The following is a 17,011-nucleotide window of genomic DNA, read 5'->3' on the forward strand; positions in this document are numbered from 1 at the left end:
AATAGACATAATTTGCGAAGCACATGTCCTTTCTAGATTTATGCTACACATGTGGAATGATGCTTAAAAAAGACCAATATAAAGAACATCATCTTAAGCATTTCCCTGTTTCATGAAAACACTGCATGCGACAATTAAGGGCAAGTCACAGAGAAACAATCCTGTTAGTAAAAGTGACACGGGGATGTGATCCCACTGCATCAGCCCCCTTTCCTAAGTTTGCTGTGTAAACTTTCCTGAGTGCTTTTGTTGCATCGGGGAAGTGATGCCAGGCGGTCTCTAGATCCCACTCTAAAGGCTACAGCGATATGAATCCACATGGTGCTAACAGCCATGGCTGCGGGATAGAAAAATCCTCCGGATACCTGAGACCTTCGCTCTGCATCTGCCTCCATCTGGGGTTTGCAGAAGAACCTTGCCTGCTCTTCCTCATGACTAACGAGTGTATATAGCAAACTCTTTGAAATGTGAGTATTATGGGAAGGATCGCAGTTGCTTTAAATTATAGAAGTTGGCAAGTGCCTGGGAGAAGGAGTGGGAGGCTGTTTAAACTGAGAAAGACGGTTGCAGAACTTCATCCGACAGCATGAGCGCCGCGCTCGGCACACCTCCTCTGCTTTTCACCACCGCACTTCTCTGCATTGTTGTGGAGCAGCTCCTGTAGTAAACGCATTTCTGCTCTGAATACTTGTTAATGGTTTCTAACTTCATGGGAGAACCAAAGCACAGAAGTTTCATGTTTGGGGGAGAAGTCTGAACCCAGCAATGCCCAGGAGAGGTAAGCTATGGTTTTTATTACAGCTTTTCTCTTTCCTCTTCTGTTTGGACTTTATCAAAATATTTGCAGGAAGAACCACAGACAGCTACTTGTAAGGAGATGAGGGGATGTGCTGATAGAGTGTCAACAAATGGTAAATCAGAGGCTGGGGAGTCTCAGCAGCAGTGTCTCTCCGACTCTCCGCTTGGTGTGGCAGGCGTCTTTGCATGAAAATGCTGTTTTTCTAAAAAAGGTGGGAGGGGTTCTCTGAAACCCCCAAATTTTGAGCATTGACTGTCCAGCGGGCAGTGGGCTAATGCATAGCCAAGATCTCAATATCTGTTTATGCACAATTCGCTCCTAGAGCTGAGAGTCTTGGAACTCGGGAAACTTCCTAGACTGTGGTAACATTCTAAAATGTCTCTCAGTCGTGGTTCCTGTGACTTACTGTTTATGGACTAGTTAAGGAAACCATTTGACTGTTTCATGTAAGAACCTAAGAATATATTACTAATATTAACTTTATCTCCCTGGAGGAGAAAAATAAAACAAAAACAGTTGAACATGGCATGACATTGTGAGCTTCAGTCATAGCCGGCTGATGGTGTCGTTATCTGCACAGAGTAACTGACTTGCCTGCTGTGCCTTCGGATAGCTCTTTCTTTTTGTTTTGTTATTTTGGTTTTTTTCTTTCTATGTGTTGGTCTTTTGAGAAGCATCTTGGGGTGGAGGTTTGTGAACATTCTGTGCGTCTTTCTGTTTCCTGGAGAAACACTCTGTTATCAGTGAGCTCCTGTTTTTCCAAGGCAGAATTCCAGGTGCAATCCCCACCGCACCCTAGATATTCACTGAGATCAGAAGATGGATCTTGCAGGCTAAGAGTCTTAGCAGAACTCGTCGTTCCGTGAGCACACACGTGTGTGTGTGTGTGTGTGTGTGTGTGTGTGCGTGTGCGTGTGTGTGTGCGTGTGCGTGTATGTTCTCAGGCAGAGGTTAGAAAACTGTGGGTTTGGTTGAGCTTACGTGGTTAGAACCTAAGGAGGTTAGGTAACCTCCATGTGCAAGATCCTCTCCCCGGTGTAAAAATCATAGCAATCAAGGCAGTTAGGCCTGAGAGAGAATGAGAGCTACTGCCGCAGTCACTGTCTCCAGCTGAGAAAGCCTCTATCTTCTTGTTATTTTTTCCCTTCTGTGTCAAGTCTAGTTACATAATAAGAATTGCTCTGGCTTCCCTTGCCTTGAGGTCTTGTTGATTAAGATCGGAGTAAAGGCATTACTGTATAAAAGCAAGGAGGAGTCTCTATTAGCTCCTGGCAAGGTGGTCAAGAAGCACTATTTGTTAGCTACGTCCCTAGACCCAAAACTACTAATGGAGCAAGTAGCCCGCGACTGCCAATCCATAGGTTTCTCCATTCCATATTGTCCCTAATTTCTTTTTATCCCTCTGTGCTATCCACATTAACCTACAGACCACTACTAGGGAGCAGGAGATCAGACAAGCAAACCTATCTCCCCCTTTTCCAGTCCTTCGGGCCCACCCCTGGACAGTAGAGGAAACCCCCACCCTATCTGGAGGGGGTCTCCAGTACCCCACCCATGACCTCATCTCAGGCAGCCAGAGAGCTGGATGGCCAGCGCTTGCATGGCGCCTGAGTGGGCCCTGGGGATGGGTGCGGCCTAAAACTGCGCAGTATGGCATGACGTGGTTTCCCATCACAGGCTCCCACAGAGGCTGGCGGCATCTCTGTAAGTCAAACTTGCCAGGCCCCACCCCAGAGCCCAAGGAGCATGCATGCGCGCGCGTGTACACACACACACACACACACACACACACACACACACTGTGAAGATGAAATCAAAGGCAATAAGGGTAGCTAACAAAAATCCCTAAGACAGCTGACTCATCCGGGGCTTAGTCACGTGAGCTGAGTGTTGAAACATAGACAGTGCCTTAGAAGCAACCAGTCAGAGCTGTCTCCCAAAGGGTCTTGATGAGAGATACCCAAGGAGACCTCAATGTGTCCTTGCTACAGAATCTAGGAGAAAGAAACAGACTCTTCCAGGAATGGGGAGAAGAGCATGTTAACTATTGAACTGCCAGGAGACTGTGGCTACCTGTCTGACCTGCTTCTGTGTGAGCCAGGCTTACCCAAGTTTGTAGGCTATAGAATGGGTCTCAAGTCAGTTGTCTAGACTTGGCAAGTCATGCTTAGGGGTCAAAGGTCCAAGGGCTAGAAGAAGAACTCCATGTTGTTCAGCAAGTCTTTCCAGAGGTCACACTGTGTGCTGGGCACTTTAGCAATGTGCTTTAAAGGCAATGTCACGGTCAGCAGCAGTGCAGACAACACGAGACCACCAAGAACTGCCTTGTACCACAGTGGGCTTCAGTCAGAGAGAGATCCCTATGGAGTAGCCTTTGAAATGGACTTCGGAGGCTGAGCCCCTTACCACGAGAAAACCAAAGGATGGGCACCCCAGCACAGAGGCAAAAAGGTCACCCCAGCTCTCCAACAGGGAAATATTTTACACTGCTTCCCAAAGCAAGTTCCAAGCAACTGGCTTCATGGCTACTAGTCAGAGGATAGTTCAATATATTGCTTAGTTAGGCGACTTGGGGAATGTGGAACAGGGCATTTGGTTCCAACTTTGTAGATGGCTGACATCAATCTCAGCCCTCACCCTGGTGTATGAACTTGGACCCTTTCAAATGTCAGGGTTTTCACTGGTTAGATTAGAATAGCAATGTATCTGTTTTCTGTGGGCATTCTGGGGGATTGCCTTAGAGGGTCTGTGCGGGGGCCTGTCTCGGGGCAATGTCAGCTGTCATCAGCAATTCGGAGCTGCTTTTGCTGCAGGACCTCTGCTCCTTTCCCTGGTTAGTGAGTCCTCTGGCTCTCCGTGAGTGGCTCCTAATGAAGACTTAATGCTTTCCAAAGTCATTAGACCAAGAAGCTTGTTTTTTTTTTTTAAGAAAAAAAAAATGGATGCCTGTTGAAAAGTTAGTGAGCTGAGAACAAGTGTCCTGAAGTTCCATGAGGTTTCCCAAGACTTACTAGAAGTGTACCAATTCCCGCTGGCCGCTTCACAAACTGCCCACTCTGGAAACCCAACTGAGATTCTCAGGTCCAAGAAACTTGAATTATAAAATCCATTTTCAACTTTTTTAGATGGAAAGGGGGCAGAAAACTAAAAAACTAAAAATGCTGTCAGCGACTAAAGACTGGAAAAGTCCGTCTTTACCTACTGGCAGAGAACCCAGTGGAGCTGAGTGTGGGTGCTAAGTCAGCAGAAACTGCTATCTCACCTTCGGGGACTTCTCAAGAGAGGAAATAAAATGTGTACTAGAGATCCGAAATGCAAAACTCAATAATTGTAACATGAAATGTAAGAGAGAGTCCAATTGAATGAAACTTCTAAAAAGAAGACCCGAATAGTCAGAATAGTAAGCCCCGTTCCTTAATGACGGGTGTGTGCAGAGAATCCTGCTCCATCCTTCCCAGTAGGGCTAGCCCGGTCCTAACTTACAGCCCACAGGTGGAAGCAGGAGACTTGTTCCTCACGGGAGAAAACCGAGGCAGAGAAACTCAGAAAATCCCCTCCTCTTTCCGAGCCTAAGTGCTGGAGGAGGGAATCTCAAGCTGAAGTACATCTGGTGCCTTGGCCCTGGCCAGGAAAGAGTCCTCAAATTGGGTGACATGTCACAGGATCCTTACGAGTGAGGACTGGTGGGTGGAGCACTCCAGGCAGAGAGGACACACTGAGTACAGGAGAGAACGGAGGAGCAGCAGGAGGGCAGCCCTGACAGAACAAAGTGCAGCCGCGGGGAGCACCACCTAGGAAGATGTAACCCCAAAAGCCTTGAATGCCATGACACAAAGTTTGGTGTCTTTCCTGGAATAACCATTAAATGATTGCAAACAAGAAGTAACGTGATGAGAGCAGAGAGAGAACCATGCTGGAAGGCTAGGTGTGTCCAGGCGAGACGCGAGGCGCTAACCCGCTGCAGAAGTTATGGGGAGGAGTTCACATGGCCCCATCTACACAGTCCAGACCTGGTCTTTGAGATAGCAACCCTCAGACCTCACCAGATCCACATCCCATGTTGGCCTCCTGCGCAATTCCAGTGTGGTGGACCAGGAGTGTGGGAAGGGCTGGCTGACCCAGGAGAGCCCTCCCAGTCCGTATTCAGGAAGATACCATTCTAAGCACTTTTATGGAAATCATTAACTATACTGTTCCCTGTTCGATCACTGGGTTCCAGACTCTTAGCTCATATCAAGCAGGCACATTTCCAAAACAACCTTTGGATCTACAAAAGTTTTATGAGTTTACAGCTAAAGCAATTACACAATAATGGTATTGGCACGCAATGATGGGGAGGGGGGTGTTCAGTTCATATATCCCTTCCGGAGGAACTTAAGTCCCTCTTCCTGGCTGTCTGCCTTTTGCAAAAATAAACTCCCCTGTGTCTGAGAACTCTGACCGCAGCTTGCACCACATTCTCGGAGTATTTTGAATGGTATTACCCACAGGGGTGCTTTATGAGCCTCTGCGACAACCCAGGTGATGGCATTCAGGGATCAGGAGTTAATTCCCCTTGATTCCCCAATGCCTTACAAACGGAGCAGGCCTAGATCTTAATTTAGGAGCAGAGGGCTGCAAGAAGTGTCGCATTCCTGTACTTTCTTCAATTCAACTGAAATCCGATTCCAAGAATCCATGCCAGCAGGGCTTGAGCTGCAGGAATTACTGGTGCTGCCGGCTCTACCACCTACAGCACCAGGATCAGACAGTGGTCTCAGGAGATCAGCAATCACACCTGTTACACCAGCTCTTCTCTGTTTGGATTACATGTCCAAACCCTGGCTATGTACTGGAGATCACTGAAAAGATGGCAGAGCCCAGTATCTGATCATTACTAGGCAGCTGTGGCCTCTGAGATATGAGTCGTACTGGATAGACATATTGATTTCTCATAGATTCTTCAACCCAAGTCTGCCAGGTCTGGGAAAATGTCTCACGAAAGCCCTTCATTTTCCCCTCCCACACAAATACATGGAAGCTGGGAATCTCTTTTTAATGATTTTTTTGTCTTTTTTATCTTGATGTTGAGATTTTTTTTTTTTTTTTTTTGGTTTTTCGAGACAGGGTTTCTCTGTGGTTTTGGAGCCTGTCCTGGAACTAGCTCTTGTAGACCAGGCTGGTCTCGAACTCACAGAGATCCGCCTGCCTCTGCCTCCCAAGTGCTGGGATTAAAGGCGTGCGCCACCACCGCCCGGCGTTGAGATTTTAATTACCTATTTTCCTTTCCCTTTCCTCCCTCCAAGTCCCCCCATCTGCTCCTCACTCTCCTTCAAATTCATGACCTCTTTTTTCATTAACTGTTGTTGTATGAGTATATGTATTTGTATGTACCTACATATTCCTAAATCCAACCTGTTGTGTTTATATACCATTACTTGTATTATGTTTCAAGGCTGACCATCTGGCACTGAACACTAAGTGGTGTGCCCTTCCCTGGGGAGGACCACCTCTCTCGCTCCCAGGCTCCCAGCTTTACTCAGTTGTCTGGAGTTCTCTGTGTGGGGTTGGAGACACATGGGCTTTTCCCTTTGCAGCTTGGAATATTGCTTGGTGTTGTCCTTGTGAAACTGGAACTCTCTAAAAAGAAAGGCAGAATTTTCTCTTTTCCTGAAACAAGGAGGTACATAGGGTCCGCCAACACCCTTGAAACACCGGGTGGAGATGGCAAACAGCACAGAAATGAACAGCTTAGGATGTTCCATTGTCTTCCTGCAAGGTAGAAAATAGCCACCCAGGAAATGTGTACCCCACTAATTAACAAAGCAAATTCTCCGAAGTTATAAGCTTCTACCAGAAGAAGTATCTAGTATGTTCATATTAGCAGGCTCCTGTGGTTATGCGCCTGCCACACTGCCAGCACTGTGTACCTACTATGACCATATTATCCTTATTTTTAGGCAAGAGAAAGTTGCCTAAAGACCTTGAGGTAGCATACGTGTGCACGTGCACATATGTGTGTGTGTGTGTGTGTGTGTTGTTTGCATCCATATGAATATGCATATGGAAGCCAGACAATGTGGAAATTGTTCTTCAGGAGACACCCACCTTTTCTTTGTCTGTGAAAGTAGGTTGGACTAAGTGGCCACTAAACCCCATGATCTGCTTCAGCCTCTTCAGCTTTGGGATTCCAAGAGCATGCCACAGTGCTCACTCAGTGTCCATTTCCAGATTTGAAAGCATGGATGGGGACTGGACGTTGAACTCGGGTCCTGGTGTTTTGCATGGCAGGCACAGTACCAAGTCAGTCATCTCTCCAGCCCATGGAGTAGGCGTTTGCACGCATGTTATAACTGGCTACCTCCAATTAAGATGGAATGATTATTATTTTGTTAAATGTATTACCCGGTTGTATGTCTGTGCACCAAGTGCATGCCTAGGGCCTCAGGAACCAAAAGAGGTCATTGGGCCCCCTGGTACTGGAGTTTCAGATAGTTGTAAGCTGCTATGTGGGTGCTAGAAATGGAACCCCAATACTCTAGAAAACAGTCAGTGTTCCTAACCACTGAGCCATCTCTCCAGTCCTTAAAATACATGTTCAGCGGAGATCTTCTGTCACTATGGAGCTTATGTTATTTGGTAAGATGCACCCAAAGCAGCTTATTACCCAGTCTCGTAGTTCACCTGTGTGGTGGCAGACAGAGGATCCAGTCCTGTTGAAAAGAAGGCAACAAGGTAAAGGATATTGTCCAATGCAGAGTTAGTAAAGAGAGCAAACTCTTGTCCATTCCTCTCTCGTCTGCCTCTGACTCAGGAGAAGAAAGTGACCCCCAACTCACGAATAACTAACTACAGAGCAGCACCAAACCCGTGAAGTTCTGAACCTCTGCATCTTACCAGTAACGCAAAGCCAGAGCTGATCCTGTCGTCCTGAAACACATTGCTGCCAGATGGTCTCAGACAAAACTCAAGAGCAGTCATTAAAACACTATTTGCTTGCTAATGGCCAACATCCTCCAAACAGCTTATCCTCTTAAATTAGGGCACTTTTCTTTTTTTAGAGTGTTGTGGTTTTTCTACATTAATTTATTTGTATAAGACTTTATGAAGTGATTTCTATTTCATTCCATTCTGAACTCTAGTTTAACATTAACCTGGTCTGGCGTGAACTTGTTTACGGAGGCATTAAGTAATCACCTTCCAGAATCACTGCTCTGTCTTTGTTCCCTCTACAATAAAGAGCGTGCTTCTGGGTGTGGGTTTAGGGAAGGCTATGTTTGCAGTGTGTTTCCCAACAGTAGGGACTGGAAACTGAAATTCCATGCAACAGTATTGGGAGGCGGAGCTTAATGGGAGGAATTAGTCAGGGGACTCCAGGTCTTGAGTGTACCGATGCCCTTAGCACAGGGCTTCCTTGTGGTGAGTTCCCTTGCGTGGATGCACTCATGACATGCTGATTTCTCAAATAAGACCAATCACCATCATGGCCCTTCCTAGATAAGGGCTTTTTGGTCTGAGATTCCCCAGGCTACAGAAGTTAGTGTTCGTCACTTGCATCCCGGCATAGAACAAAGGGCATTGCAGCAGGAGCTTTAAGCATCTCTCCCTTGAGCACTCACTTGTCACCTCCCTGCCTTCCACTCTCCTCTAGAAATCCCAGACTTTTGAGTAGCCAGCCCTCTGTCCCTAAAGCGGCCCTTGACTACCTGGGGTCTGAGGAATGCAAGTCCACTTCCGTTAACGAATCCTATCAACCCAAAGAACTGCAGGGTCATATGATCCCAATGTAGTCTGAAGATAGAATGTAAAGCCCTTGTTTCTTAAAGGAATTTACCTACAAGGTCCTGGAATACTCAGTGCCCCTGCAGTCAAGAGTTAATGCTATCCGAATGGACTTTTAAACTCCATCCAAGATACAGACTTTACTAAGCTTTAATAGCAGCAGAAACAAATTCTGATACCTAATAAAATCACCCCTTCTGTGAAACTGCACAAATGATTAGAAAGGTCATTTTATCAGAATCTGCCATTTTACCGAGGGCTTAAGACTGTCCCTATTCTGCCTTCTTACACAGCAAGAGAAAGTCCTCTCTCCTCTGCCTGTCTTTCCCACCACTCCAGTGTCTCTATTTATGGAAAGAATGTCTCCCTGTGCTTGGATACACTAAGGATGTATGTGTGTTCTCCCTTGACATGGAATCTAGCCTGACCCCAGGTTCCAAATGACCTCCACTCTCCCGTCATAGTTCCTATTTTTCCTGTTACTATGACACCAATATCCTGACTAAAGCACCTTAAGGAGGAGGAGTTTCTTTAGTCTTACAGGCAGTCACAGCTGGGAAGCCAAGACAGCTAGGGCTTGAAGCAGCAGCTCCTGTTGTATCTACCGTTGGGAAGGGGAGTCATGATTGCTTATGCCCAGAGAGCTTCCTCTCTTTTCCTCAGTTAAGGACCCAAATCCAGAGAATGGGGCCTACTTTAGGAGTGTGTCTTCTGAACTCAGTTATCCTAGCCAAGAGCGTTCCTCACAAGAGTCCCTGTATGCTTATCCCCAGATGATCTCAGATCCTGTCAGATTGGTAATCAGTATACACACCAAATCAAACCCTCCGTCTCTAACTCCTGAAGAACAGAGGCTACCTGAAGGCTTTCCCCCCGGAAAAACAAAGGAATCTCATCCCTGATTTTGAGCGAGCAAAAGAGAGCAAGATTACGTGGAAAGCCAGATGTTTCTTGCGGTGACCCTAACCACCACTTAGGTTATTGTCTGGCACCTACAGTCCAGGGGAGCTGTTAAGCTCTGTGACACAAAGGTCCTTCTTCTATTAATGCTAAATTTGCACCAACAAGACCGCCAGTAAAAAATTCAACTAAAACATTCTGTTTCTTAAAATGGTTCTAACAAACCTTGCTTTCATCCATATTCGAATTGGTTTTTTCTTTTCCTAATTAACAAATTATTAATCATAAATTAAGAATCTGGGGTTATGATCTTTTGGTATGGCAGCCTCAGCACTGACTTTCCCTTGCTCTGTGACGCTGTGATGGTGACCCATCTGAGCCACTGTTCCTCCTTGAAAATGGAGCCAATATCTACCTATCCCCCTGGCCCACTATGCAAGAAAAAGTGTGTAGACTGGAAGGTAAACCACAGATGAGTTACTGGCGGAGCCTCGTTCTTTAGACAAGCTGGATCATTTCACCTTGGCCCCCTTGCTAATGGTTCATATATTCTCTTTGGACAAATTAGCATTTAATTTAATGAATACAAACAAACTACAAGCAAGGGGAAAGCAAGCACACCAGGGATGCAGAGAAGAGACTGGTGTGAGTGTAGAGATGTCAAGGAAGACAATTTCAGCCAAGCTGACTGTACTTCCATGCTGTTGTGAGGGCAAAATGACAAGCACATTCTAGGGGGGCTAGCCTTGGCTAGCTGCCATCATGTCATATCGCTTTTATCCACAGTCTGTCTCACTTTCTATGGCTTCATTGTAGGCCAGCCCCATTCAGCAGTCATGGAAACTTCCATAAGCGCATGATTCTTAGGTTTTAATTCATAAACCATTCAGAGGTATGTAAAACCTCACGGAATTTTGTACTCTCCTTTCCTGGAACGCCGATTGGTCCTTGTCCAGAGTATCCACTCTGTATATATTACCCACCCGCTAGTCATTTAGTAGCCTTTCCAGCGGTCAAACTGAGTGTTCTCACTTCACAGTGTATAACTCCAAGTAATCCTAGTTTACTTAATACTGATCCCAAAGTGCAAACTTTTATTACAATTTAATTGTTCTACATTGTCGATTGCTATAAATCCTCTTAATCTCTTACTGTACCTAATTAAAACATTATTAAAAATATGTATGTATAGTTTTAAAAACCCATAATATACACAGGCCATTGCTCTGTGAGGTTTTGAAGTGGTTTTTAGACTGTTAATCTCCATAAAGAATGGGGTATATGTATGTCTGATTTGGGATAATTTGTGCTTGCTATTTGCATATACAATTCAACACGCCTTCCCTGATGCTTCTGTCTATGAAAGAAAATATAACCATTTCTCAAAAATACACTAGTAATAAGACATTAGCATATTTCTGGAAAATACCTTGAGTCAGCAGTCATAGGCATAGATCTACAAGAGTAAACAAGCAGTAACCACACACAAATGCACATGTACTGGGAAGACCCCAGAGACTGAGGACTGAGTGCTCTAACTGAAGCAGGCACAGTCCACGTGCTCTGGGGATGATGTCCAAGGAAAATATGGCCTAAGAGCCAGATGTTCAGGTCTTTTATTATATTTTTTAATTTACTTATTTATTTTATATCCCGACCACATTTCCCCTCCCTCCCCTCCTCCCATCTCTCCCTCCCCTCCTCTCTGCCTCCTTCTTCAATCAGCTCCTCTGTGTCTATTCAGAAAGGGGCAGGCCTCCCATGGGTGTCAATAAAGCATGGCATATTAAGTTGCGGCAAGACTAAGCACCTCCGCTGGTATTAATGTTTAATGAAACCTTTATGTCTAAATTTTTTAATAAAATTTTCCTGGGCAGGGGAGATGGCTCATTCAGCAAAGTGCTTGATGAGCAAGCATGAGGACCTGAGTCCAATTCCACAACTCACAGGAAAAAACAAACGTGGTGGCAAATGCTTGTAAACCAGGCCCGAAGAAGGTAACTGAAGCAGATTCTTGGGCGCATTGGCCTGTCAGGCTAGCCTAGTAGGTGAGTGAGTTTCAGACCAGCAGAACAATCTGTTTCAGAAAGCAAGGTGGGTACTCCTGAGGAACAACATGAATGGCCCCACACACATGCGCACAACGACACACTGAGAAACAAATACACACGAATGCACATACGCACAAGTAATTGTAACATGTTTGACCTACAGAAACAGAACTTTCATATGGCTCAGCTGGCAACCATATAGAAGTATTTTAAAACTGTTTTCCTGTGGGAAATCCCAGGAGCATCTGCTACTCAGCAGCGTGCCCTGATTCAGCATATCACATATGCAGATGTTCCCAGCTACAGAAGATGGCGCAGGGTACACTCATGCAACAGGAAAGCGCCAGTAGCCCACAAACTCCCTTTCTATTCCGCAACACCGTTATAAAGTTCACACTACACAGCTGCCCCTGTGAGACCCGAAGCCTTACATCAATTGAAAGCAGCAGCTACATAAATGAATACATAATATGTTGGCCGATGGAGCTGTATTTTCACACCCTTTGTCTTGCAACTCAACGGGATCCATGTGAATTCACTGCCCACTCCCGCAGAGGCAGACAGTGGAGGAGACAGTGATGATCATCTTCTCGTGGCAATTTCAGTTTTCATGACCATTCGTTCTTCTGCGGTGACTCAACCGCACCTTCATCTCCCTCCTTTCTTATCCCGGCCAGCGGGATACGAACGGTGGTCCCTGGTAAACCTAGAGGAGGAAGAGGAATGGAAAGGCACAAGAGACATGAGAAATGAGGCCAAGACAGTATTTCTGATCAAACGCAGTTTATTATTCCTCAGAAGCTGTTATATAGCATCCGGGCTAGGGGCAAGGGGGGTGTCAGGTCTGATGGAAATCAGGCCTGGAGACATCCCTACTGAGAGTCTGTGATTGTTGACCAACAAAGGAAATGCTAATTGTTTCTAAGAGCCGGGTGCCTGCAGGTCTCATTAGGCTAATGTCCTAGGTCCCGAACTTGCCCTGCAAAGGTGAATATCTTAAGAGGGCTGTAAACAAAATAGAGATCTCAAAATCAGGTCTTTGCTTCTGGCATTTTCTAGCCCTTAACCAGGTCCTTGACTCAGACGGCTGCTTCAGCAAGGCTTTCTTCCAGCTCTCTTCTCTGAACCCTGCCAGCCTTTCAACCTCTGGTTTCCAATTCCCCCTCTTGTCCCACTTTCTCTTGCTGTTCCCACTCTTTTCTCTCCAAGTCCGCTCTTTTCCCGTTTCCTTCAGGCAGCTTCTCCGCGCACTTCTCTAGTCCGAAGTTGGTCTCTTCATTCTTATTTGTGCTTTTTATCTCCTGCAATGTCTGTGTCCCTAGATAACCGAGGTTCCTCGCACAGGACCCGGATTTTAGCAAAAATTCCATAAATACCAGTTGTATGTGATTTTAGGCAACGGGGGAAGACATGTGCAGAATAAACAACTGAAATGGAAACACAAAATCAGAGCCATGACAGGGAGAAGAAATAAAATATGTGAACCGAAAGAACCAGTCTAGTTAGAATGATTGAGCGTGAAATCTCGCTTCCTGGCAGCCCAAGCATGTATTCTCTGGTGTGTGGAGGGTGAAGGGCCAAAGGAGAGGAAATGAATTCTCCTTTTGCCTTGACTCAGCCCTGCTTTCGGAGCACATGTTTTCCCCCATTTCTTCGCTCTGTTTTCAGCAATCCATTAATCTCTTGCTGAACATCCAGATTGTCACCGTGTTGGAGCCTCGCGCAAACCCTGTTTAGACGGTTGTTCTCCATAGTAAACACAAGGCTTCTGGTGAGGACAATTTATGTTGATGCTGTTGCTATGGTGTTGGGAAAGGAGACTTGCAATTCTTGGCTCATTGGCTTCTGCTGGTGAGCAGGTTCCAGCTGCAGGGGCTGGCTTCAGGAGGGAAGAATCAGATAAAGGAAAGAGGGAAGGGCAGTTCTTCTGAATTCTCTTCCATTTTAATCCATGGTCACCCTGAGCTTCATCCTTCCTCGTTTCTAGTCTATCGGTCTCCCTCTGGGACCCATTCAAGCTGAATTTTTTATTCCAGTGGGACTTGCAAGCTTTACTGATAGTGGTATTTAATCCAAAAGGCCATCAACGTGAAGGGTGGCTTTCATTTCCTAGGTGGTATCATTGGTGAGTTAATTTTTACTTTGCATCTCTTTGTAAAATGTGAAGATGGGGTATACATCAGACTCACTATATGGCTACAGCAGGTAAGCACAGGGGTGACTAGCAACCCAGCCACAACTTGGCTTGAGCCACAGGCACACATTGCTCTCCCCAACAGTGCCCTAGCCACCCAGGACTCTATCTGCGTTGAGCTACATTCCTCCCTTCCCCAGAGCAAACCACTCACGGCAACCTAGAGCCCCCCAAAACACTTAGCAAAACAGATCTTGAAGCTAAGGGCAGTGGGCCAATCCAGCCAAGACTGCTGCTTGTGCAGGAAGGAAAACTCTATCCTCAAAATAAACATTTAGGGAGGAAAAAAAAAAAAACCTGTTTACCATCGTAGGCCTATGCAAAATTGGCATATGATTACATACGCATAATTACACAAGATTAAAATTAGATGCATCTTTGGAAAAACATGTCCAATGGCTTACATAAAGCAAATCTATCAATCAACACGGAAATCACCCATATTCTGCCCCCAGCAGTAACTCTTCCGTCTGGAGCCACACAAAGACACCCCTGGCAGTCATCAGAGGCTTTGAGTACATATTTGAGCTTTAAGTTCCCTTGCTATTTGTTCTGTCTGTACTTTCACTTCACTTCTGACTGAAACCCCTCAATAGTGCACGAATTAATTGTGTATGCTTCTTCGATTCTTTAACAAGATGCCAAGGGCCTGCAAACACTCAGTCCAGACAGATACCACCAGTAGCAGGGTTTCGGTGAAATAGTAAGGGGATGTATAAATAAATCATAGCTACTGTTAAAATCCTGTCTCCACCACTGGGAACAGACTAGAAGATAAACCCTTGGCAAGCAGCGGGTAACAATACTGTGTAACTGAAGGATACGGGCATTTCAGGTGGTCTCAAAGCTGGGTGTGCCTTAACTCATAGAGAGGGAGCCTCAGAAACCCCTTATGTGCAGGCTATCCCCACACCCCACAACCGTCAGGGCTCTGAGGGTGGACCCAAGGTGTGTATAGTTTTGTAGCGCTCCCCCATGACTTCCGCGTGCAGTCTTTGTGAAGAATCACCAACTTACAAAAAGTGACAGACAATGGTGTAGCTGTTGAGTTCCCAAGGCCTTGACTCAAGGACACCTACTGTTCTTTAACCACAGCTGGACCCCTCCAGGAACGCTGAAGAAAGAGAAGTCATGGAAGGCACGTGTGGGGACTTCTATGTCTACAGCATAGACAGTCTAATTCTTTAACCAGCATGGTGGGCAGGAAGGAAGGAGGCTTGAGGAATTAGCAAAAGCAACAGAATCTGGTTTTGGAATGCAACTGACTTTTAGAATATGTCAGACCTAAGCATATTTGAGCCAGAGTAAATCAAACCAAATCACGTTAAGTTTACGAGATATTTTTTAAATAGTGAGAAGCTGTTTGCTTACATCCACTAGATGTAGCAGAGTCTCTTGACCACGTGGGTCCCCATGTCACACCTCATCATAGATTTCTCTTTAATTGCTGTTTGTGAAACTGCTCAAGCATAGCCACTTCATTACCTCTCCTTTATCATCACAAGCTTCCCACAAAAGGCCTACCCTCCATTTAACACAGAAAGAAAACAATTCAGATGAGTCAACAGAACTCATTGAGAACAAGAATTTGCCTGAAGTCAGTAGAAGCCAAACTAAGACGCAAGCCTGGGTCGCTATGGCCCTCTCAAACCCACTGGTTTTGACCCTGATACTCTGGATGTAAAGCCCAGCCTTCATTCCTGCAAAGCTATGTGTTCATTTCATAATCTGCAAAAACATGATAACTGTGCCCTAAAGAATCTGACAGACACCAGAATCTCTGAATGAAGGAGAAGATAATCACCAAGTCTGTAGTCATCTCTTCAGGTCCAAATCATTTCAGAGAGAAGTGGAGGGGTGTGGGGTCTTCACTCTCATTGACACAGATGCCTAGGATGGTGATGGAGGAGCAGCCAGAATAGGAATTGCCCATAACTGTCACTAATCAGGAAATGTTGCTCCCTCAGCTTGGGCAGTCGGGGTTGGATAGAGCTGAATGTGCCAAACACCATTCATCTCCGCCATCTGCTCCTTCTACTCCCCGAACAAGGAGTCCTTGCTGACTTCTGCCTGCCAAAGCATCATGTGTGCCAGCTCATTTGGCCATCTCCTCTTGAGGAAAGCCAGTCTCCGTGTCCTTTGATTGCTCTGAAAACTGATTAGTGTCCATTTGCAAGCCCCCATCTCCTCCTAATGCCTCCAGGTGTCTGTGAGCCACGGGGCTTTGATTTCTGGTCTATTAACTCTGAAGAGAATTAACCCTAATAAAAACATAACATTCGCTCCAAATAGCTGGATACTGCACGACAGTGAGATGCTCTCCTTCGGTCTGCACAATGCCGAGATTAGTAGGAGTTCTTCTTTGCAATGAGAGGGAAATGAGCAAAATGCCACTTCCTCCCCAGAAGAAAGGCTGATGCAATATCCCCTTGAAGGAGTAAATGGCACTTCATATTGCTCTAATAAAAAGAAAAACACTTTAATGTTACATTGAAAGGGGGAAACTGACTTGTAACTTCATTCCAGGATAAATTTAGTTTCCTTGAGAATAAATCTTAATAAGGCTATAACTTTGACTGTTCAGTTCAGATAGAAAAAAAATGCCAAAATGTCCAATAAAGCACAGATTAGCTAAGCATTTTTTTTCAGCTCACATTTCCATGTTTTTTTTTCAAAATTTATTCTAGTGAGAATTTGAAAGAAGACATGTCACATACCCATAAATACAACCAACTCAGATAGAAAACGAGTCTCAGACCAAATTAGTCCAGGGAGTTTATGGCAATTTGTCCATGGCTGCTGTCCAGAAAACCACAGTTTATTGCAAAAGTTGTCAGCCAATACCTACTTTTCCTCTCTCCTGCCAACTATGAGGGGCTAATTCTGGGGGAAAATACTAGTTCAGTGCCCAGTTGGTTGTTATTGCCCTCTTACTGAAAGACAAGCTGTGGGAGATTGGAAAAAATATACAACACAACCAATATACCAATATATGCTTGAGATTGAGCCAGACGTCTCTAGTTGTTCAAAATGTGTTTGAGTCCATGGATGAATACATCTTGGAAGGTAACAGCAACCAGGACAGAAACTGTTCGATGAGTCTCTAAACCCTGACTCTGGAGGCCAAAGTCTCCCACGATTATAAAGCTCTCATAGGATACATCGCAGTATTCACAGCCGGGGGCAGCCAGGACAGCAGGTGTCAACAGTTGGTTGTGATGGGAGTTTTTGTGGAAGACTGATGCATGCACTTAGTCACTGTCAAGACCCACTTTGTGGGGGGCTGGAGAGATGGCTCAGAGGTTA

At 45.4% G+C, this 17,011-nt stretch overlaps 1 protein-coding gene across 1 annotated transcript in view; it reads left to right on the plus strand.

Annotated features, from left to right (window-relative positions):
- The first annotated feature begins 623 nt into the window (after positions 1 to 623).
- C1qtnf7 (C1q and TNF related 7) overlaps positions 624 to 17,011 on the plus strand; it is a 95,966-nt gene continuing 79,578 nt past the window's right edge. Inside the window, exon 1 of the mRNA XM_041636542.1 lies at positions 624 to 778. Within this exon, the coding sequence (XP_041492476.1) occupies positions 766 to 778 (13 nt within the window). The 5' untranslated portion in view covers positions 624 to 765. The remainder of the gene's footprint in view (positions 779 to 17,011) is intronic.

This window comes from Microtus oregoni, unplaced genomic scaffold, assembly GCF_018167655.1.
Source record: "Microtus oregoni isolate MIOR12 unplaced genomic scaffold, Mior012 000049F_ref0000343, whole genome shotgun sequence".
NCBI lineage: Eukaryota > Metazoa > Chordata > Mammalia > Rodentia > Cricetidae > Microtus > Microtus oregoni.